The 22,242-nt window shown below is 39.3% G+C and overlaps 1 protein-coding gene and 1 long non-coding RNA gene across 6 annotated transcripts in view; one reads left to right on the top strand and one right to left on the bottom strand.

The window, feature by feature from the left end:
- The window catches only part of KCNIP4 (potassium voltage-gated channel interacting protein 4), a 1,209,654-nt gene that overhangs the window by 627,459 nt on the left and 559,953 nt on the right, over positions 1-22,242 (top strand). The window contains exon 1 of one of the 5 annotated variants that reach the window (XM_002709375.6): positions 11,929-12,151. The exons of the other annotated variants lie outside the window; for them this stretch is intronic. Within the exon in view, the coding sequence (XP_002709421.1) occupies positions 12,052-12,151 (100 nt within the window). The 5' untranslated portion in view covers positions 11,929-12,051. Of the gene's footprint in view, positions 1-11,928; positions 12,152-22,242 lie in introns of those variants that run through there. 5 annotated transcript variants of the gene reach the window in all.
- On the bottom strand, positions 6,461-11,805 carry LOC149127694 (uncharacterized). The gene is made up of 3 exons (XR_016229788.1): positions 11,434-11,805; positions 8,789-8,958; positions 6,461-7,226 (listed from the first exon to the last, which is right to left on the bottom strand). It is a non-coding gene; the product is annotated as an uncharacterized LOC149127694 (long non-coding RNA).

The following is a 22,242-nucleotide window of genomic DNA, read 5'->3' as shown; positions in this document are numbered from 1 at the left end:
GGCCAAAGCTAGGAGCCTAAAACTCCATTCAGATCTCCCACATGGGTGACAGGGGCTTTAGTACCTGAACTATCATTGCTGCCTCCCAAGATGCATTAACAGGAAGCTGCTTCAGAAGTGGAGAAGCTGAGACAGTAGTCAGCCCACCAACATGGGATGTAGGGGTGCCAAGTGGTGGCTTGACCTGCTGTTCCACACCTGCTTCTGATAAACTGAATATAGTGTGCCCTCAGTTTTCCTTGCCTATGTATCTTCTTTGAGGCCACTTTGTGTTACTCACTGTTACATTTTCTTTGTATCGATTGTGATTTTTATTTTCAGTGTGGTCCTATTCACAAGTCTTGTATTTGTGTCTCAAATAAAATATACACTTACTTATTATGCAAAATTAGATTCTAACATGATATAATTATCATGGCTATTATACTCATATTTGGAATATGCCTGTTGAAAATCAAGGATATTAACAAGTGATTAAGTTAGAGTTGCTAGTAATTAAACTACAACATACAAGTAGCATGGATAATTTTCCAGGGGATTGTTGTGTACAACTTTTCATATTGTGTATTTCTTTCAGGCAATAAAAGAATAAACAGTTTTCTGCTGTACTAAAAGAGGAAGCTATCATGTCAGTTGTAGCAGGGAATAATTTGTTGGAAGGAACAAAATTTGGAATGAAATCTAACTAAATATATATCTGCAACTAAGATTTCCATTAAGCAGGGTTAAAATCTGTAGAAATTGTCCCTGAGTTTAATGATCCCATAAATAATCCTCTTTCAATTATTCGAGTCTTACATGAGTTCATAAAAGTTAATAATGTATCAAAAAACTTTGTGTGTTGTGTTACTTTTATAGTATTGATTTAGATAAAGATTAGCCTTAGTGGAGTCATGGGAAAGAGCTAGTGTGGCTGCTATTAGATCTCACACAGATATATCTGCTTCATCTAAATCGCCTTCACACTTCCACAAATTTGTCTCCATCAGATGTTATTTATTTCACTTTGCTTGGTTGTTAAGGTGGCTACATGTAAGTGTTTCCCTTTACATTTGGAGGTGATGGAAGTATGGTTCAGGAACAGATCTAGGGTAGAAGTAGGATATGAGGCAGTGCTGAAAAGTTGGAATGTTCACAGTCCTCTATCTCTTAATGTTTGTGTCTAAAGTTCACTTGTGAAAGAAAGTTTTTATGAAAACATTCAGTGAATCTTAAAAAAAAGCTTTTAAATATGGAATGGGAATTTGTATTATTCCTACATGAGTTCAAGATACATTGCTTCTATGAGGAAAAATAAATTTCTGGGAAACTGATGGGGCTACATCCATTGTTAGCCATGTTGATCTGTAAAGTGTGTGACTTTCAACTAGACTTTGGTAAGTTGGGCAAAGTTCTCCCTGAGGCTGTGTTACTTATCTGGGTGAAGGTATTTGGCCAGATTAATGCAGTGTTTCTCACAGTGTAATCCAGAGAAGTCCTGCATTAAAATGCATTAGTGTGCTTGATTAAATGGAGATGCATGGGCTCTACCTAAGATCTTCTAAATCAGAATCTATGGGCAATGCCTGAAGGTTAATTTTTAGGAAAATCTCTTGGCAATTCTTATGTTTATATATAAACTGGTTCTCTAACTTCAGTAAACATAAGAATTGCCAAGAGATTTTCCTAAAAATTATATATATATAATTTTTATTTATATATATATATATATAAAAGATTAGTTCTCTGTTCTCTCTTGCCAGGGCCAGATACCATTTGCATTCCTCCCATTTATCTTTAATCCTCTAAGGATGCACAAAGTAAGCTTCCATGTGTTTCTGAGTCGTTATTCTTCCTTTTAACCACCTTCATCCCTGAGCAGCTTGTCTTTGCTATTCATCCTCAGCACAGGATTGAAGGGTCAAGCCTGGGTGTATTGTTGCTCCCTCCATTGATGATATTTTCTAAGTATGTAACATTTAAAAACTTTTATTTTAATTTTATTTGAAAGATGAAGAGTTAAGGTATATGTAGAAAAAGAGAGAAATCTTCTATCTACTAGCTTAATCCCCCAAAGGCCATAACATCTTGGGCTGAGCCAGGCGAAAGCCAGAGTCCCAGAACTAAATCCAGGTTTTCCACATGGGAGTCAGGAACCCAACCACTTGACCCATAACCTGTTGCCTCTCATGGTGAACATTAGCAGAATATATAATTGGCAGTGTAGCCTGGACCTGAACCAGACACTCTGATACGAGGTGCAGGGGACCCAGTTGGCTTCTTACTGTTTGCACTAATTGAGCATGGTGCCTGGATAGTGAGATTGATAGAGCTCGGCAATATATCCCTGGAAATAGATTCCCTTGGCAGTCAATAGGACACTTTGGAAACTCATTTGAACCTGAGTACAGTCTGTAGTGTGAGGCTGTGCTAACATCTCATTGAATCTCTTCATCCTGTGGAGTGTTTCAGAATGGAAGGCTTCAAACACTTGGACCCAGAAGCTATTTCAGTGTTATTTTACATTTTTCTTTACAACATGGATACATAGATTTCCTTTAAAGGCCAGTTTGGGATACATTTATAAATTCTTCCTATATTACTCTTGATGAAGATGGTGGTAAATCTCACGAGTGGACATTAGCAATGTGTTTTCTTTAGGATCCTGATCCAATTGAAGACACCCTACTTCTTATCTACACAGTGGCTGAGAATAATAATAGTACTAGCTCATTGAGTTGTTGCATGAATTAACTGAGATAATTCATATAAAGCAATTAAAACAGTACTTGATGTGTAAGAATGACTCAATAAATCATCGTAATAGTAACTACCATTTTTGAGCATTTACAATGTAAGTTTCTGTTCTAATTGCTTTGCATGAGTCATCTTAGCAAATTGCCAAAGTCACAAAGTTCTACAGGAGCAGAGTGTGGTCTTGAGCCTAATCATACCCTAAAATTCTGTATTCTACTGCTTCTTTCACAAACATGGGTCATTATCTTACCACAATGTGATTGAAATGAATTTCTCATTTGATGCCTTGAGTTTATCTCCATTCACTTGGAAGGGCTAAATATGCTTCCTTCTCAGTTATTCAGAGGCTTTTCTTGGATCAAATAACTGCCACAGGAAGAGAGGGAATTAGAGGTAGGCCACTGATGCCCATTTTGTGTCAGATTGGGAGATAGTGTGAAAAATGAGAGGAAAAGTCTTCACAGGAACACCTGGGCAAGCGAGTTGGCTGGCTTTGTTCCTCAAACTCTGAGTAAATTCTCTGGCAGGATTTTTCTTCTCCATTGGTCATGTCATGTAGATTACCTTTTGCTGTGAACAAACAAACAAACAAACAAACAAAAACCACAACCACCTAATATCTGTACGGTACAAGCCCAGTGCGATCTCTGATCTCCATTCCCTTCTCCTATATTCCGCTGCCATTGAAGACTAAGTGGGCTCTCCCTGCTCTCATGACACTTTGTATACTTCCTGAAAATCTTGAATCAGAGGCTGCCTGGGAGTGCAGTCATTTGTGATTGCATCTAAAATACTGTTGGATCATGACCTGTAGAGTCAAATCTGGAGTTCCGTATCGGGAGGATATTTACTCTTGCAACCAATCCACTCATCCACACTTTCCCTAATATAATGGAAATAATAATAATAATGGAAATAAGACCTATGGAAAGCTGCAGTGAGAGGATGTGTGTGGTGTGCTTACTACCCTAGTCTGCAGAATAGTGAATATTCTATATTCATTAGCTGTTGTCATCTAAATTCTTTTTAATATATTTCAAGCTATGCCAAGACTGAGAGGATAGGATCTTTATTACCCAAACCACTTTGTTTTTTTTTTGTTGTTGTTGTTTTGTTTTTTTTGTTTTTTTTGTTTTTTTTTGACAGGCAGAGTGGACAGTGAGAGAGAGAGACAGACAGAAAGGTCTTCCTTTGCCGTTGGTTCACCCTCCAATGGCCGCCACGGCCGGCGCGCTGCGGCCGGCGCACCGCGCTGATCCGATGGCAGGAGCCAGGAGCCAGGTGCTTTTCCTGGTCTCCCATGGGGTGCAGGGCCCAAGCACTTGGGCCATCCTCCACTGCACTCCCTGGCCACAGCAGAGAGCTGGCCTGGAAGAGGGGCAACCGGGACAGAATCCGGCGCCCCAACCGGGACTAGAACCCGGTGTGCCGGCGCCGCAAGGTGGAGGATTAGCCTAGTGAGCCGCGGCGCCGGCCCAAACCACTTTGTACAAGGGTACTTCAAGTTGTGGACAAACTGAAGAAGAAAAATATAAAGCAAAATAGGAGCAAAAGGTAAGTTTATTTTTGTGCAAGAAATAATTGATATACACACACTTTTTCATAATACGTATGTTCTACATTTTGAAGATCAATGATATGCATGGATTTCAAGAAACTTTGTACTGCAAAACAATATTAAATATTGCTTAATTTATTTAACAATATTAAATATTGTTTAATTATATAGGAATATTGTTAATTCAATTTTAAATTGAATTTTAAATTTGTTTGTTTATTTGAAAGACAGATCTATATACCTACCCACATATCTACCTACCTTTGGTTCACTACCCAAAAGTCATCAACAGGTGGGGTTAGGCAAGGCCAAAACTAGGAGCTTGAAACTCTATGTACATCTCCCTCATGAGTATAATGGACTTTACTACTAGAGTCATGACCCCTTGCCTCTCAGGATTGTGTTTGTAGGAAATGAATGAGAAGTGGTGTAGTGAAGACTCAAACCTGGAACTCTGATCAGGAATGCAAGCTTCCTAAGCAGTAGCTTAACTGCGGTGACAGACATCCTCCCTCTAATTTGTTTATAAACATTTTGCAATACATTCATATTGTATCTGGACTGCAGATTTAACAAGTGAATAAAAGGTGAATAGTCACAAAGAAATGAGAGATGCTTAGATTTAGCCAGACCAATTAATTGAGACTCTGAGACAAGTACATAGAGAAAGCTAGTTCCCTTTCTTCTTCCCTTTTTATTACCACCCCCAGCAGGGAATTAGAAAGACACAAGTAGCTGGAAGCCCTTTGTTCTCTGCCTCAGTCCATCAAAGAGTAGCTTCATCTCTGCTTTGGAAGGAAACATTGTTTTCCTTCCAAAAGTCATATTTCTGAAAATGAAGCAGAAATGGGATCATTACTGCCAGTAACTGGTGATTTTGAATAAACTGCACTTTAGGGATATGCTCTAAAGTGCAAGAGTAAGGATGTCTCTAATTAAGTGTGTTCATTTTTCTGGGGACAGGCAAAGGATAACCTTAATGTGGCTGTGGTACTGTACAGGAGTCCCCAAATTTGTTTCTTTAAAAAGTGAGTCCTTGCCTTGCCTCTAACCCTCTCCATTTAGTTTCTTAAGAACACAAAACATGAAAAGGTTTTTTTTTTTAATGATTTATTCATTTGAAAGTCATTACAGAGAGAGAGGGAGAGAGAGAGCTAGAGAGATCTTATATCTGCTGGTTCGCTTCCCAAATAGCCCCAACAGCTTGGGACTGGGCCATGCTGAAGCCAAGAGAGGATCCAGGTGCTGCATCCAGGTTTCCCATGTGTGTGCAGGAGCCCAAGCACTTGGGCCATCTTCTGCTGCCACTTCCAGGTGCTGGATTGGAAGTAGAGCAGCTGGGAATTGAACCAGCACCCACTGCTGGCAGCAGTTTAACCCACTGTGCCACTGTGCTGGCCCCATCGGTTTTTATTTCTTTGTTTTGTAGTTGTAACTCATTGCTTTTTTCTCATGACCACCTCATACTCACCCCTTATGTTTCGGTGAGTCCACAATCTCATTAATCCAGAAGAACAACATTTCAAAAACTCACAGTGAGATGCTGGTTACGCATCCTGTTTGTTTTATTAAATGTTTCATGTATACCTGACTACTCTTAATTACTTTACATGAGAAATGTTTTGACTACTAGCTGATAGAATAAAAAAGAAAGAACGATCCAACATGGAAAGTGAGATACACAGCAGACCCATAGAATGGCAGATGTCCTAAACAGCACTCTGGCCTCAGAATCAGCCCTTAAGGCATGTGGATCCGGCTGAAATGCCCATGAGAGTATTTCAGGCATGGAAAGCCAAGACACTCTGGGGAAAAAAAAAAAAAAAAAAAAAAACCTAAATGAAAGATCTCTGCGAGTGAGATCCCAGTGGAAAGAACGGGTCATCAAAGAAGGAGGTACCTTTCTCTGAAGGGAGGAGAGAACTTCCACTTTGACCATGGCCTTGTCTAAATATGATCAGAGTCGGTGAACTCAGGGGGCTTCCATAGCCTTGGCAGCTCATGACAAGAGCCTAGGGTGATTACTGATGCCATAAACAAGAGTGTCAATTTGTTAAGTCAACAACAGGAGTCACTGTGCACTTACTCCTCATGTAGGATCTTTGTCCTTAGTGTGCTGTACATTGAGATTTAATGCTATAACTAGTACTCAAACAGTATTTTTCACTTTATGTTTCTGTGTGGGAGCAAACTGTTGAAATCTTTACTTAATGTATGCTAAACTGATCTTCTGTATATAAAGAGAATCGAAAATGAATCTTGATGTGAATGGAAGGGGAGAGGGAGTGGGAAAGGGGAGGGTTGCGGGTTGGAGGTTCGTTATGGGGGGGAAGCCATTATAATCCATAAGCCGTACTTTGGAAATTTATATTCATTAAATAAAAGTTAAAAAAAAAAGAAAATGGAGTAGCCAGGACTTGAACCCGTGCTCACATGGGATGCCAGCATTGCTGGCAGCAGCTTAACCCGCTGCACTACAGTGCTGGCCCCAGCCTGGCTTTGCTCTTGGCGCCGTCCATTTTTGCTGGGACTGGGCCACTTCCATGTCTTGGTAGTCATTGCTTCGGTGTTGCCGTGTCTTCCGGATCCTACTGGTAAAGCCATGTTTCATCTCCTGTTCTGAATCTTCAAGCAAATGATTCAGGATTTTGTTCCCACTTGTTTAAAATTTCCATGGAGAGCTCTGCTCTTGTGTGCAGTGCTCTGGGCCCACCAAGCAGAAAATCTACTCCACTTCAGTGTTTCATAACTGAGGAAGCTGAGCCTGTTGAGGGGTCTGTGGCATTCACAGCTGTGTCTGCTGCTAGTCAGCTGTCCTCTTCAACAAAGGAACAAAAAAAAAAAAAAGAAATGTTTTGACAGTCAGCCCCACTGATTTCTGATGCTGGGACACAGGTGATTTCCTAATTCTCCCCATCCTTTGTTTATTCACCTGTTAGAAGAGAAGGAAAATATTTACCTTCCCCAAGAAGTGGTTTTAAGAATGGAACATGGGCAAACCACTTGAACAGGTATTTTTCAAGAGAGGAAATTCAAATAGCGAACAGACACTTGAAAAAATGCTGAGGATCACTAGCCATCAGGGAAATGCAAATCAAAACCACCATGAGGTTTCATCTCACTCTAGTTAGAATGGCTCTCATACAGAAATCAACAAATGACAAATGCTGGTGAGAATGTAGGTAAAATGATACCCTAATCCACTTTTGGTGGGAATGCAAACTTGTGCAGCCACTGTGGAAGACAGTAGGTGATACCTCAGAAATCTGAATATAAACCTACTATATGATCCAATCATACCACTCCTGGGAATTTACCCAAACCAAAAGAAAACAGCATCTGAATGAGTTATCTGTACCCCCATGTCCATTGCAGCACACACAATAGCTAAATCGTGGAATCAATCCAGATGTCCATTAACTGTTGGTTGGATAAATAAATTATTGTATATATACACTATGGAGTACTACTCAGCTGTTAAAAAATGAAATCCTATCTTTTGTAACAAGGTGGATGCAACTGGAAATCATTTATAATTAGTGAAATAAGCAAGTCCCCAAAACACGGATAGCATATGTATTTCCTGATCTGAGGTAATTAATAGAGTACCTATCATGTACTATTTAGGAACAAAGTGGATATTCTGAGATTCAATGATTATTTACAGACCTTGTTTCTTTTGTTGAACAACAATGTGTTTGTTTTTTTCCTCTTCATACTATTTGTTGAACTATTTTACTTAGTCTAGGGTTAGCTATAGGATCATTAAGTAAACTGAAAACAGATCTTAATAAAAATTAAGAGTGGGAATGTGAGAGGGAGGAGGAAGTGTTGGAGCTGGGGGCAGGGGGAGGAGAAGGGAGTGAGGAGTATCCCATGTTCCTAAATCTGTATGAAATGCATGAAACTTGTATAACTTAAATAAAATTTTAAAAAAATAAAAAGAATGGGGAAGATCAGGCATGCAAGGAACTGCTTGGCAAAGCATAGGCTCTTGGAGATCGAGTATCATTTCAAAATACTATTGTGTCTGATCCTGACAAAATCCCTTGGGCAGGTGTAATGCATCTATTTTGAGGGATACCAGCCTGAGATTCAGTGTGTAAGTAACATGTATGTATTCAAAGATCTGGAGTTGGCCCTGAAGTCTCTTGCTTCTATTGAGTACTTCTAGCCTTTCTTTTTTTAAAAGAGAAGAAAAAGAAGAATGATATAGAATCAGAGTTTTAGGTGGAATCCAAGCTGTGACTCAAAGCTAACTGCCCTGTTCTTTCAGATGAAAACAGAGGAAGTGTGTGTGTCCCAAGGTAACTTCTCACTATCCAAACCAAAGTCTTTAAGACATTTGAGGCAAAGATCAAAGATGCCTTCTCGGATGCCTTCTTTGCCTTGTTTTCATTAGTTGCATTAGCTGGGACCACAGATCGCGTTCACATCAAACACAGAAGACAGAATGTAGCCAAGATGTTCCAAGGGGTAGCACTCAGGACTCACCTTGAAGAAAAACCAGTGGAATATGCCCTGCTGTGGATGCCTTCCTCAGTGCTCATGGGGCACCTCCTGAGAGGATGTGCGAAACCTCTCCAGGTCCAATAGCAGTCCCGGCTCTGTAGATAACAGGGAACTGGTTTCAACCAAATCAGTGACACCGTGCAGGAGGCTTTCTAGGGAGGGTGAGAGTATCAGGTTAGTCATTCTGCAACCATCATTGCCTCTAATACTTGATATTGGAGGACACCACAGTTGGCAAGATGGGCACACACCTTTTTCCTCATAGGCAGGGGATGAGAGCCTTAAAAATTCAAGAAGTAGTTGCTCTATAAAGAAGAAAACAAATAGACATGCAAGGTAGTGATAGTGCTATGGAGGAAAATAGCACCAGGTCAACACTAAGGTAGTGATTCCAGAGTCAGAAAATGGACGCTGTTTTACGAATGTGGTCAGCAAGGATTTCTCTGTGATGGGGAATTTGGCAATAAATCATAAAGAAAGTCATTTGTTTATGGGGAGATAAGGGATAGGAATTCAAATAGAGGGAACTGCAAGGGTAAGAGCCCAGGCGTATGAGGTAAAGTCTGGATGAAACCACGGGCTATGGGAAAGAGCAGCTTTAGCTCCCAGAGAATCCACAATGGTAACGTCCGGGCTCAATAGAAGATGATTCCTCTGGCCCTTTCCAGGCTCTCTGCTACACACATTTCTCAGTCCCAGGACATCTGTCTTCAATGTTAATACCAAGGATGTAACCACTGACATTCATTTACAGAGCAGGCTGAAGGGGTCTAGAGGGTCCCTGTGGGAGGAAAATACAGAAAAGCCCCTTTGAGACCGCAGGTGCTTTGTCAGAGTAATAGTTGGTGAACGAGCAGGAAGAAAAGTGCCTGAAGTCAGTTAACTAACTTGGAAACTTCTTATAGTCAAAGCTACTGGGGTTAATGGATTAATTATAATATCACAAGGCAGTTTGGGAGGTTCACTTTGGGAACAATATGCATTTCTGCGCTGATAAGTACTTGTGCCAGTGTTTGAATTATGAATTCATGTAAAACTTTGAAATAAAGAGAAGTAATCATGGGCTTTATGTTAAACAAATCAGCATTTGAATCTTGATGCCATCTTTTACCAGTGACATGATCTTGATCCCGCTGCTTAAACTCCCTGAAGCTGTATATCCTACTTAAATTTTATCTAATAGTGCTTGCTTTTAGAATGGTAGGAGGGGCAAAGCTGGAAAGCTTCTGGCACCCTCACTTGTTTAATGATCGGTGACCATTACTATCCTACAAGTCTCTGTATGCCACATCTAGGAAGTTTGAAGTGCTTCCATGTGGGTATTGGGAACGGCATTGAGATAAGAAAATTATGATTTCTATCCTTTGGAAACTGACCTTATTGAGAGAATGTATACCCAAGTAGATGTATTATCATCAGTGGGAGAAGTAGCATAAAACATTAAAAAGAGAGATTCCATTTAATTCTCATTGGGCAACTTGGTGCACCAACATGGTAAAGCATGGGTTTTCCAAAGAGACAAAAGTGCTTTGATCAGAACCCTGGGCATGGAGAAGCCCAGAATGTGTGTGAGAAAAGGTAACTGAGCTTACGGTAGAGAAAAAGACCTCTGAGCAGTTCTCAGCTGGTACCAGAGATCATGAGGAAACCAGGATTCCACTCAGAAGAATTCAGGTTTATCCATCAGGCAAGCAGGGAGCCAAGGAAGGTTGTGGATTCAGAGCATGGTAGCTTAGTGAATTTCAGGGTAATTAATCTTGCAAACATGAAAAGTACAAAGCATGGGTACACTTGGGATAAAAGCAGGAGCTAGTAGTGACTGAGCCACTCACTCTGTTCTAAATTACAGCCTAACAACGATGCAATGAGCTAGAAACCAGGTGCAGGGATGGCAAGTGGTCCTGGGTCTGAATCCAGGTGGTATGGCCCTGGGTTCCATTTCCTGATCCATTACACTTTAAACTGCCTGAGAATCCAGCCACAAATGAAGGAGATGCCTGTGGTTTACCATGCTTTGCCATTACCAACTCTGTACTCCCTCTGCTGCTTTTTCTCATCTGTGAAAGGGGAGATTTGAATCAGTGTCTGATGCTTCCCAGCTCTCTCTGGTTTCTTAGCTCCATTATTTTATTATGAGTCTGATCTATTTGAACAATGTCAGGAAGAAACAAAAACAGACACAGTTGTGCAAAATACAGAAAGAAACCCAGGCAAACACTTTTTTTTATTCCCAAACTTTTTCTGGCTCCAAATTTATGGACTTTTTTTTTTTTTTCTTAAGCATAGGTACACCTTGAAAAGTGTATCTGTTTTGGTGCATTGAGTGGTAATGAGCTAGTGCAAAAGAGGTAGCTACTGAACTCTACAAACTCCTGTACAAATATTGAGAATATGTACTAATTTCTCATACTTTTGAAACCCTGTGATAGTCACTGCTCAAACAAGAACATGAGTTCGCAGTGTTAGGATCGATCAGGCAACTCACTAAAAGCAAGTAAGTGCATATTCAACGACTCCCCTAAGCATCATTCTTGCTTTGCACTCAGCGAGCTGGGACAGCACACACACACACTCCCTGACTAGTGAGCCATGTTCCTGAAAAGGCAGAAGCCAAGCAGTCACCGCACCTCTGGGCATTCTCAGACTTTTCCTCCCATTTCAAGATGCGGTGCTCCGGCCCGGGTCTGCAGCGCCAGCCCAGCCCTTGGTTACTTTACGTTGTTTCCACGGCAACTGCCCAGCCCCGCGGAGCCACCGGTGACAGTGTGCGCGGAGTCCCGGGGCCGCCGAGCCTCCTGAGCCACGCGCGTCGTGTCCTCGGTCCTCGGGACTCTTCTGGCGACCCCGCGGGTCTCGGGGTGATCTGCGCCTCACTTCGCGAGCGGCTGTCTCTGTAAGCCAGATGACCAGGAAGCCGATCTGTGACAGAGGCGACTGGAATCCGAATCCGCTGCCACTTCTGGCCTTTGCTACAGCAGACAGGATGGAATGCATTTTCCCTCGCTCACGCCCTTTCGCTAAGCCTCTCCATCGCCCTCCGCTCCGTTCCTTTTCTCTCCTCTCCTCCTCCTCCTCCTCCTCCTCTTCCTCCTCCACTCCCCCCTCCTCCTCTCTCCTCTCTCTCGCCCTCTCCTCCTCCCCTTCTCCGGCAGTAGCCTTCTTAATGTAGTTTAATGGCTTTACAAAGAAAGCCAGGCAGAAGAGCACTTCTCAGTGGCTGTGGTCGGACCATGACCTAGCTGACCATGAACTTGGAAGGGCTTGAAATGATAGCAGTTCTGATCGTCATTGTGCTTTTTGTTAAATTATTGGAACAGTTTGGGCTGATTGAAGCAGGTTTAGAAGGTAAGGGAGTGCTTTTTAGCGACTTCTAAAAATTCTCTGTTTTGCAGTAAAAATTTCTTGAAGCAGATATAAGAGGCACCTGAAATGGTTTCAGAGGAATGCTGCTCTGGGGTGGACATGCAGCGAGGCAGGATTTTCGGGGCAGGAAAGATTAGTAAAATAAACTTTTTTGTCAGTTGCAGTGATGTTTTCACAGCAAAGGAACATTGAAACTGTGAGAAACACTTTGAATCAAAATGTTAGAACCAAACCTGAAGAAATTAAGAGTTTATAATGGCTGTATCTGCTTATATTGAGAGCATTCAGCCTATACTGATGTGAGATTATTTAATCTAATATCCCTGTTTATTGCATCAGCAAATTGTTTTTGGATGTGTTCTGAGGTGCACTCCTGTCATTGCTAGCTATGGAATTGCATTACTCAAATTGAGATGGGCACACATTTGTAATCTCTGTAGTTTAAGATGCAAGCCTAAGAATGACAGACTTTTTATAAGGTGATCTCGGGAAGCATTTATATTGTCTATTATCCATACTAACAGAGAGTCTAAGGGGAAAAGTCTCCAATTCATAGGACAGATTTTAACGTAGATTCCAAATAGCCAATTGATTTTCTAGTGTTGCTGTTTATGTCTATTAGAAGCTTGTTGTCCTCTTTTTTCTTTGTAGAATTAAGGTATGTGCTTGCCTGTGTTTTTTCCCCCTGAGTTAAATATTCCTCTGGTGATCCTCGTCAATTGGGTTGTTATTTTCTTACTGCTCAGAACACCGTTGGAAGTCTGTTTGTACACAGCCAGTTCTGGTTTCTGTAAAGTTGGCAGAACAATTCATAAAAGCATCCCTGGGTGATATTTGACATAGCCATGTTTTGATATTCTTCTTGATTCCAATTTTAAAATTTCTTCAGAAAAAATGAAAATACATCATAAAGTATTTACATAAACAACTCATGTGGTCCCCTAGAGAATGGCTGTCACACTGTGTCATAAGTAAGATTGCCTTTACCGACAGCAAGCATCACATTAAAGTAAGTGTGTCACTCTGATGTAGGTTACCAGAAACCTACATTTCTCACTCAAGTGGAAGAGGGGAGGGGGCAGGGTTTGTTAAAGTAATTTTAGAGGAAGTTTGAAAAATGTTTCAGTAGCCTTCTCTGGGGGTGCATTTGTTGTTGCTCTGGGGGAAAAAAAAAAGGATGGATTCTGAAGACTGGACATGGTCACTGCTTTTTTTTTGAAATTGACTTTGTCTTGTACCTTGTCATGAAGCCAGTTACTTGGTTCAGCTTCTTTGTACATCAGCGGGTGTTGTTTTAAGTGGCAAATGTGATTGGGACGTCCCAGTTTAATGTACTGATTTCTCTTCTTTTTGAGATTGACAGTTACATGGAAGAGTGTCAGAATTTCTGTCTCTGTTAAGGGACTTGTTTTATTTCATAGAAGGTGTGTGGCCATTCTTTAATCTCTTATGTTGAGGGGCTTTTACTCTGGATGGAGTGGTAAAGCCTACTCTAGTATTGGTTTTGTTTGTTGCGTGGGAAAAAAATTCATTCTCCCACATGAGAATGTGTGTTTCCTTCTTCTAAGAGCTGCTAACCTTTATGAAATACTTCTTTTTCCTTTTTTTATTACTTTCATTCCAAATTGCATTTATTTGTATGAAGTGTTCCTTTCTGGTATTTTCTATTTTACAATATCAGCATTTTCCAGGCAAGGTTTGTAGTGTTACTCTGAAAACAATGTGTTCTCTCATAAACTTCAGTATAAATTCAAGTCTGATTTCTGATTTGTTCTAAGTGTTTTTTATGGTAAAATGCTGATAAACACATTTAGGAAGAATTATATTTAATATGTAAAAGTTGTTATAACTAGAAAGTGATAGTGGTTTCCATTCTAAAGTCTGTACAAGACTTATCTCCAAAGTGAATTCTAGAGTCAAAAAACTGCAAAACCAAATTTAAGTTGGCTGCTTTCTTTGCTGCTGGAGATAGAACACAAATAGATAGATTCACTATAGTTTAAATCTATAGATCCAAACCTGTGTCCTCTAAAATTGCAGTCTAATTTTAATTGTTGAAAAGGATAAACAATGTGCATCTTCATAGATTTTCTGAAACTTTATTAAAGAAGCAAACACTGATGGTCACTTCATTCAGATTAATTTTTGCATATGAGTTCCCTTCTTCTCCCTCTTCTTTCTCATCTCTGTGCATGTGTCCTATTAAAGACTTTGAGTAGAAAAATGTGAACCTATGTTAAAGTCTTATTAGTATGATTTTGATTTTTTCTAAATATTTAAGCCTTTTCTTCAAACTTTGTAGCACTGAGTATCATTCAGATTGTAGTTTTTCTTTTTTGTATTATTATATATGCAAATCCATTATGTTGTGGTCTGAAGGGCATATAAAACAATGTTTGCATAATATAGTTACTATCTTGCTTGCAATGTTTGTAGAATAAATGTACTTCGAAATAAATGGGTGATGTAATTTCTGAAATATTGTATTTTCTTATCTCTGAGTCCTTTGAGTCCCCATTCCTTGCAAAAGACTAGAGACTGGGACTGTGAGTGTCCTGGGTCCTTTGTCCAAGTCTGCTTATGATAGGCATAAATACATAATGCTACACACAGATCTATGTCAAATATTTGTAAATACAATAGTTACATTTAGCTGGTGACCTCCTTTCAAATGAGAAGCAAAACAATAGTCCTAGTACAGCTCCTTCTGCCTCCTGTGCCACTGTCTTGCTTCCTAACCTTGGATAATTCGTTCACCCTCCTTAGTTATCTGAATGAGAAAGATGAACTGAATACTCTCCATGGAACATTTCTGTTTGTAAAGTCTATGTGTCTATTAGGTAATTAAAATCAATTTGATAGTTTATATTTCATGAAATAGGTTTCAGTGGCCAACTTTGGAAGTGACATGCAATGTAACTGTCAGACAATCTTTCCCCCCTTTCCATGGTGGGTTACTTCATCAGACCTCGGGCATTATGCATCGTATTTCAAGAGAACAGAAATGTCCTTTCCTGTAGCTAGAATTTGACATTTGGGACTGTTATTTCAGGCATCTTTGTGACTTAGTTCTCAAAACTTACATGGTGTTCCCATAAAAAATAAGCCCATCATATTATTAGTGAGTGGTTTTTGTAACTTGCTTATACCCCCAAAAGTTTCAATTTTAAGAGAAGTTAACTTAACAGGTCAGTGGGCCTGTTAATAGTGTTAACCTGAGCAAAGTTTTAAGGGTGGTATACAATGTCAGTGGCCAGGTTTTAAACTCACAAGCTCTCTCTACTTGGTGAGGAGTTCAGGAAGCTCCATAGTTATACTAGTTGGGACTACTCCCCTAACACCTCACAAGAAATTGCCTCTTTTCCAACTATTCAAAACAAAGTGATTGTTCTGGTCACAGGTTCTAGGGAGCAGCGAATCAAGAATTTAATGGCAAAGTTATTTCATTATCTCTATTTGCAAGGTAGGACTGTGGAAATACCTACTTTTCATCCAAGTATATAATAAGTTATGTTGAAGTAGTTAATGAAGAAAGAACCATCCTTCTACCAACCTTAATAAAAGGCAAAAATTTTTCAAAAATGCATTAATGCGTGACTTAAAATAATCAATTTTATTGCTAATTGTCCTTGACAATAAGGACAAAAGGAAACCAACTGACAGGCGCTTTTTAGAATAAGAGGTTATTTTTTTTTTAATTTACTCTGCTCACTTTATTTAGTAGATATCTGTGATACTGTAATACTAGCTTCTTCAAGAGGACCAAACAAGATTGTTAGCTGTATGCTCAGAGATGGAATTTTGCAACCCAAGTTTTTCATTTTCCTGTGCTGTTGAGAGAAGGGTGGAGTTGCTGGTATGTTAGTAAACTGGATCAACTGGAAAACAACACTGACTATGTGTCTGGACCACAATGCCTGCTGAAGAGCAAGAGGCTAGAGATGACTGGGAGGGGCTGTTACTTCAATCTGTAATAGCTTAAAATTATTTTTAAATTATTTTCATATTTTTCCAACTTCAAGCTTCCTCAGATGCAGTGATATACCAAAACAGATGTATATTTGGAGTACTAGAAACATCTTTCTAAACTGTAGTATTTTAGAAAGATAAAATTTATAACAATAATAATAGAAAATTTCAGCATGTATATTTTCTCAACATGTAGGAGTGGAATAAACAGAATATTTACAAACATTTGGCTTTCATGAAGTTCTTTTATGGTTAATATTTCCTTTATTTTAAGAACATGAGTTCCTAGAAGAATATGAAAAGAAGAGTATTTACTATGTTCAAAAATTGCACTCGGAGAATCTGGAGTTACTGTGCTTGTATTTTAGCCACAGCTTTGCTTCTTCTTAGCATGTGATTGTTAGACTATTAATTGACCCTATAATCCTTACATTTATCTGTAGAACTAAATAACTATAAATAATATTAATATCTGTCGAGGATTATATATACATCAGACTAGTATTATACATAGTATGCAGTGGTATAATATAGTATAGTATACTATAAGCATATTACTACTATAGGATAGTAATATCTTATTTAATCTTTACCATCAACCTCTGAAGTTTGTACTGTTGTCTCCACATTAGATGTAAGAAAACTTAGACCTGCAGAAGATGAGTAACTTTGCTCAAGGAAACCCGGTCTGTAAATGCAGTCCATCAGACTCCATTTTCTATTGTAAAATTTTAATTTCCTGGACATTACACCATAATGCCCAATAATTTGGTGAAAGGGAAAAAGTGTTAAATTAAGTATCCATTAATAGCTTCCCATAAGCATCTCTTGACCACTCTATATGTGAAATACTCTCAATCATTTTAATATTAATAAGCACCCTTGCTGTTCTGTTCTAAATACAAAGTACAGAATATTAGGCCGGCGCTGCGGCTCACTAGGCTAATCCTCCGCCTAGCGGCGCCGGCACACCGGGTTCTAGTCCCGGTCGGGGCGCCGGATTCTGTCCCGGTTGCCCCTCTTCCAGGCCAGCCCTCTGCTGTGGCCAAGGAGTGCAGTGGAGGATGGCCCAAGTGCTTGGGCCCTGCACCCCATGGGAGACCAGGAGAAGCACCTGGCTCCTGGCTCCTGCCATCGGATCAGCGCGGTGCGCCGGCCGCAGCGCGCCGGCCGCGGCGGCCATTGGAGGGTGAACCAACGGCAAAGGAAGACCTTTCTCTCTGTCTCTCTCTCTCACTGTCCACTCTGCCTGTCAAAAAAAAAAAAAAAAAGAATATTATAAAGTCCTCATGTTTTAGATTGCACAGCATGTTATAACATAAATGAACCTACATTGAATTGTAGTCAAATTATGTGCAGGCTTTGGTTGGGCTCACGGGTAAATGGTGAAAAGAAAGTAGATATAAATTTCATTCTCAGGCTAAGCCCAGTGTATTTCTGGTTTGTTTTGGAGTGACAGGTGGTATTTCTGGAAATACATGGGACAGGAAAGGGCTGGTGTTTTGGGGGAAAGTAGAAAACTCGATATAAGATGCTAATGTGAAGAGATATGGGCCTGAACCCAGGAGAATGGTATTTTTGAAAGAATCTCAATGTATGCAATGGGCTGATTGAAGCATGGACGAAGACAACAAGGTAACCCATGCTGGAGTAGAATTATTATAGTAAGTGCATTCAGAGTTGATTTAGAGGATAACACTAACTTCAACTTGATTCTAAGTCTTAATAGGAAGTCATCAACAGAAAATGCATAAACCAGCCTTTGTCAGCAAGTCTGAAGCAAAAAGGAATACAGATGGTTCTAGTTAACAGAAATTAGTATAGAAGGGAGGAAAGAAGGAGTCCTGTTTGGAATAGTTAATGGGACAAACAGGGGCAATGGATTGTTACTTATGCTATGACTTGGAATTTTCATATCAACTATGCTAGATTGCAGGTGATATTTATTTTGCAGATGAATAAACTGGAGGTTCAGAGAGAGTAATAATTTAAGGCCACAAGAGAATAAATGCTAAAATTAGTTTTAGTATCTACATGACCCTGATATAAATGGTATTAACTATGACTATAGAAAATAAATATTCCAAAATAGTATAAAATATACATAGATTAAATAAAATTCATACATTCTGTAAGAATATGCCTATAATTTTGTGAAGTTTTTTCCCTTAACTTGGTGTATTATCTTGCATCTAGTACTATGTAAAGGCATTGGTAAAAGCATAGCTATGATAATGAGCCCAATATATGATGAAGAGGATTTGAAAAATAAGCAAAGATAAATGTAAAATTCAATTAATCTCTGAATTATCAAGGATTCAAGGAACTAAAGATACTTTAGAAATTACAGTTCCAAATTGATCACTTAATAGATAAGGAAACTGAGTCCCAGAGAGATGAAATGTCTTACCAAATGATTTGTTTTTGACAGTGATCTTTTCTGCAAAGAAAATTCAAATGGATTATACCCAGAAGATAAACTTCAAATACAATCTGGGTTCCATTAAATTCTTACTCAAAATGCAGCTCTCTAGTTACTCTGCTAAAGAACCGATCACTCATCACTCTAAAATCTAAGGGTTCTAGGGCTTGAGTGATAGCGAAGGGCTTGGTTATAAAATGAGATGTTTCCACATCTATGACTTGTCTGCATATGTAAGCAAGTAGAGCAGTTACTACCTGACAGTCTGTTCAGAGGAATTTCCAGAAGGCTGAAGTTCAATACAAAATGGATTATCCTAATTATTAATCATCATCACTGCTAAAAGCTGAGAGCCGAATAACTTATATTTCTCATTTGCCAACATCTTACGGGGGCCTACACTTATTTTTCAGTGTGATAATCACACATAAGGTCCAGGGGAGCAGGCAATTCTCTGAAAACATGTGAATAGGTCAAGAGATTCATTGTTAAAACCAACATGTTCATGAAATTATATCAGTTTATGGGGTTTTTTTGGTTTGTTTTTAATGAGAATCCATAGAGTATGGTTGCTAAGAGCTCAGTCTCTGAAGTCAAAATAATTAGATTTAATAAAAATTAAATTCTAAATATGGACTAACTGGCCCTGAGTAAATACTCCAGAAATCTGTACCTTGGCTTCCTTATCTGAAAGTGGAATAATCATAGCATCTCCCTCTTATGTTTTGGTATGTGGCTTGATATGGGTTGACATTGGTATTGGCTTAGAAACCTGCCTATGACTTTAATAACTTCATATATTATACCACTGTGGCCAATCACCACTGTCTTTCCATTCAAAGAAGGGAGGTGACTATTTAACATCTGAAACACAAACGTAAATTCATTGCTCACAAAGTAAGATAAAGCTATGTTGAAGAACACAGTTACTCAGAACAAAACACTGTTAATGTTATATACAGCTTTAGGCTTTGTGAGCAAAGATTAGTAAAGGGAATTTATCACCGAGTGATTGAGTTGGGTTTAAGACTGGTTCTGGTGGTTACTTGTTACTATAATCAAATAACAGTCATTCATTTCTCTTTGTGAAACTAGAGTCCAGACACTTTTTCACAGAAAGCAACGTTTAAGAATATTTACTGAGTAACTCCCAAGTGCCAGCCACTGTTTTAGACACCACCGGCACAGCTGTAAGCAAAGCAAACCAACCTCATTTCTTGCAGGCTAGTCTGCTGAATCTCAAGATACAAAAAATAAACACTACAAAATTGTCCAGGAGAAGGAATAGTTGTAGTAGAATTCATTTTTCATTCATCAACAAAATAAGTGTGTCTCTCCTGTGTTTTTGGCACTGTTTTAAGCACAATCACACATAGTTCTACTCTTTGTGGAATTGATATACTATAGGGGAATCAAGATAACAAATGGAATATGTAGGAATGTATAACTTGATATGGAAAAAAGAACAAAATTTGTAAGGGAACAAAAACATGGTAATATTAGTGATTGAGTGGTCAGAAAGGTCCTATTGGGGCTGGCATTGTGGTTCTACAGGTCATGCCACTGCTTATGATGTAAGCAACACATATCAGAGCAGTCTTGAGTCCCAGATGCTACACTTCTGATCCAGCTCCCTGCTAGTGTGCCTGGGAAATCAATGGATGATGGCCCAAATACTTCAGTATTTGCCACCCATATGAGAGACTAGGATGGAGTTCTAGGTTCCTGGCATTGGTTTGGCCCAACCCCAACCATTGTAGCCATTTGAGGAGTGAACCAGGGCAAAGATCTCTTTCTGTCTCTCGTTCTCTTTGTCATTCTCCTTTTCAAATAAATAAAATGAATATTATAAAAAAGAAAAAGCCATTGAAGAGCTGACTTGTCTGCAGACACTTGAAAAAAAAAATGAATGTGTGGGACAGCGTAGAATCTGAGACATAAGGATTCCAGGCAAAGACATTACCAGATACAAGAACCTTTGGCTAGAAACGTGGCTCCATGTATACAAGGAACACAGGCCGGCTAGAGTGACTGACAGGGGCAGGTTGGGGGTGGGGAATGAGGAGCAAAGTACAGATGGCCAAGATCACATCATGATATACCTTGCTAAGGACTCTAGGTTTTATTTTTTTCTTGGTAAGCAGCTGAAGAGTTAAGTTCAGAAGTCACTACATAGTCCCTGACTCCTTCGTTTACAGGCACCAGTAACACTTTCCATACTATTGCTGCCCGCCCCAATCACCATGTGCTGTCTATTCACAGATGTTCCTTTGCTCTGTCCCAGACACCTATAAGGGCGAGGATTCAGTCACCTCTTGTCAGTTCTCCCTTACATGAAGCAGCTGCCTCTGTTGCTTCTCACTGACTTTTTCATGTACCCAGGATAAAAATCCATTGATGTTTATTAAGCGAGATCTACACTTCTGCCTGCCACACAGGGCGAGCAGATCTAGTTTCATTTCTTCTTCCCAGGATGAATCAACATCCTGTGATGCAAACGCTACTCTTAAGTGCATCTTTAAGAACAATACAGATTATTTTAATATGACTTTGCTAGAGAAGGAATATTGAGAAGTCCAATAATATAAGTACTCTCCTAGTGACAGAGTAAAGACAGAGGAGGAAAAAGGTTAATGTCACCAAAGGGAAGGCCCATGTAGCTTCCTTTGATTTGTTTCTCCTCCCCTACATATAAGCTTCAAAAAATAAGCCAGTCCCAAGAAGAAAAAAGTCTTGAAATTGAAGAATATTCCAAAATGAGGTGAGGATAATACTTTTATGTCCTAGGTAGTTATACATATTGTTTAGAACTAGAAATCATAGAACCTATAATCCAACCCCCTCATTTGATGAGTAAATTGAAACTAAGGAAGGTTAATTGACTTGTTAGAAATCACAATGCTATTTGGTTGCATAGATACCATAATAATTACATCATCTATGATAGAGTGATAATTACATTCTAAGTGAAGAACTAAGCTTTTTATATATTCATAGTATGTAATTTTGCAAAATCTTATTAGCTATAATTACAGGAACTCTGGTTCTTTGTTTACTTAAAAATATATTGTGAGCATTCTTTTCAACATTCTGTTCTTTTCCAGTTTTATTGGCTTCTACCAAAGAAAGTGGGGGGAGGGGGATCCTGATGCACAGACAGAAACAAGGACCCTGAGAAAACTGCTGAGAATGCCAAGAGCTGATGACACAGACTAGGTTGAAAACAGAGTTTGGTTTAGCCAGACACTAAGGCCCAAGTCCTATTGTTGGGAATTCATACTGGTAAAGACACAGAAACAAATCCCAAATGCTTAGTGCTCAGGCTTTAGGCTGGTAGCAAATAAACACTGGAATAGGGCCTCCAGTAAGGGTGTCCCAGAGCTGGTAAGAAAGAAGATGGCATCCGATGTTATTGGTACCATTGGCATCTTCCTCGGTACTTGTTAATCATAAGCTAGGTTCTGTCATCAACACTTTGTATGCATTGTTCTTATTGACAACCATTTTATTTACCATTTATAGCTGAAGATTCAGCAAATCAAGTATATGCTCATTTGATTTCAGTCACTTGCCTGAGGTCATACACCTAGAACTGGTCAAGCTAGGATTCAAAGCCCAGACCCTCTTTATTTTAAATTGCAATTTATTATGTCTTTTCATTTACAACGTTTTTAAAGATTAC

This window comes from Oryctolagus cuniculus, chromosome 2, assembly GCF_051225735.1.
Source record: "Oryctolagus cuniculus isolate XC-2025 breed Fujian yellow rabbit chromosome 2, ASM5122573v1, whole genome shotgun sequence".
NCBI classification, from domain to species: domain Eukaryota; kingdom Metazoa; phylum Chordata; class Mammalia; order Lagomorpha; family Leporidae; genus Oryctolagus; species Oryctolagus cuniculus.
The sequence above is the reverse complement of the archived record's forward strand: the minus strand, read 5'-3'. Positions and strand labels throughout refer to the sequence as shown.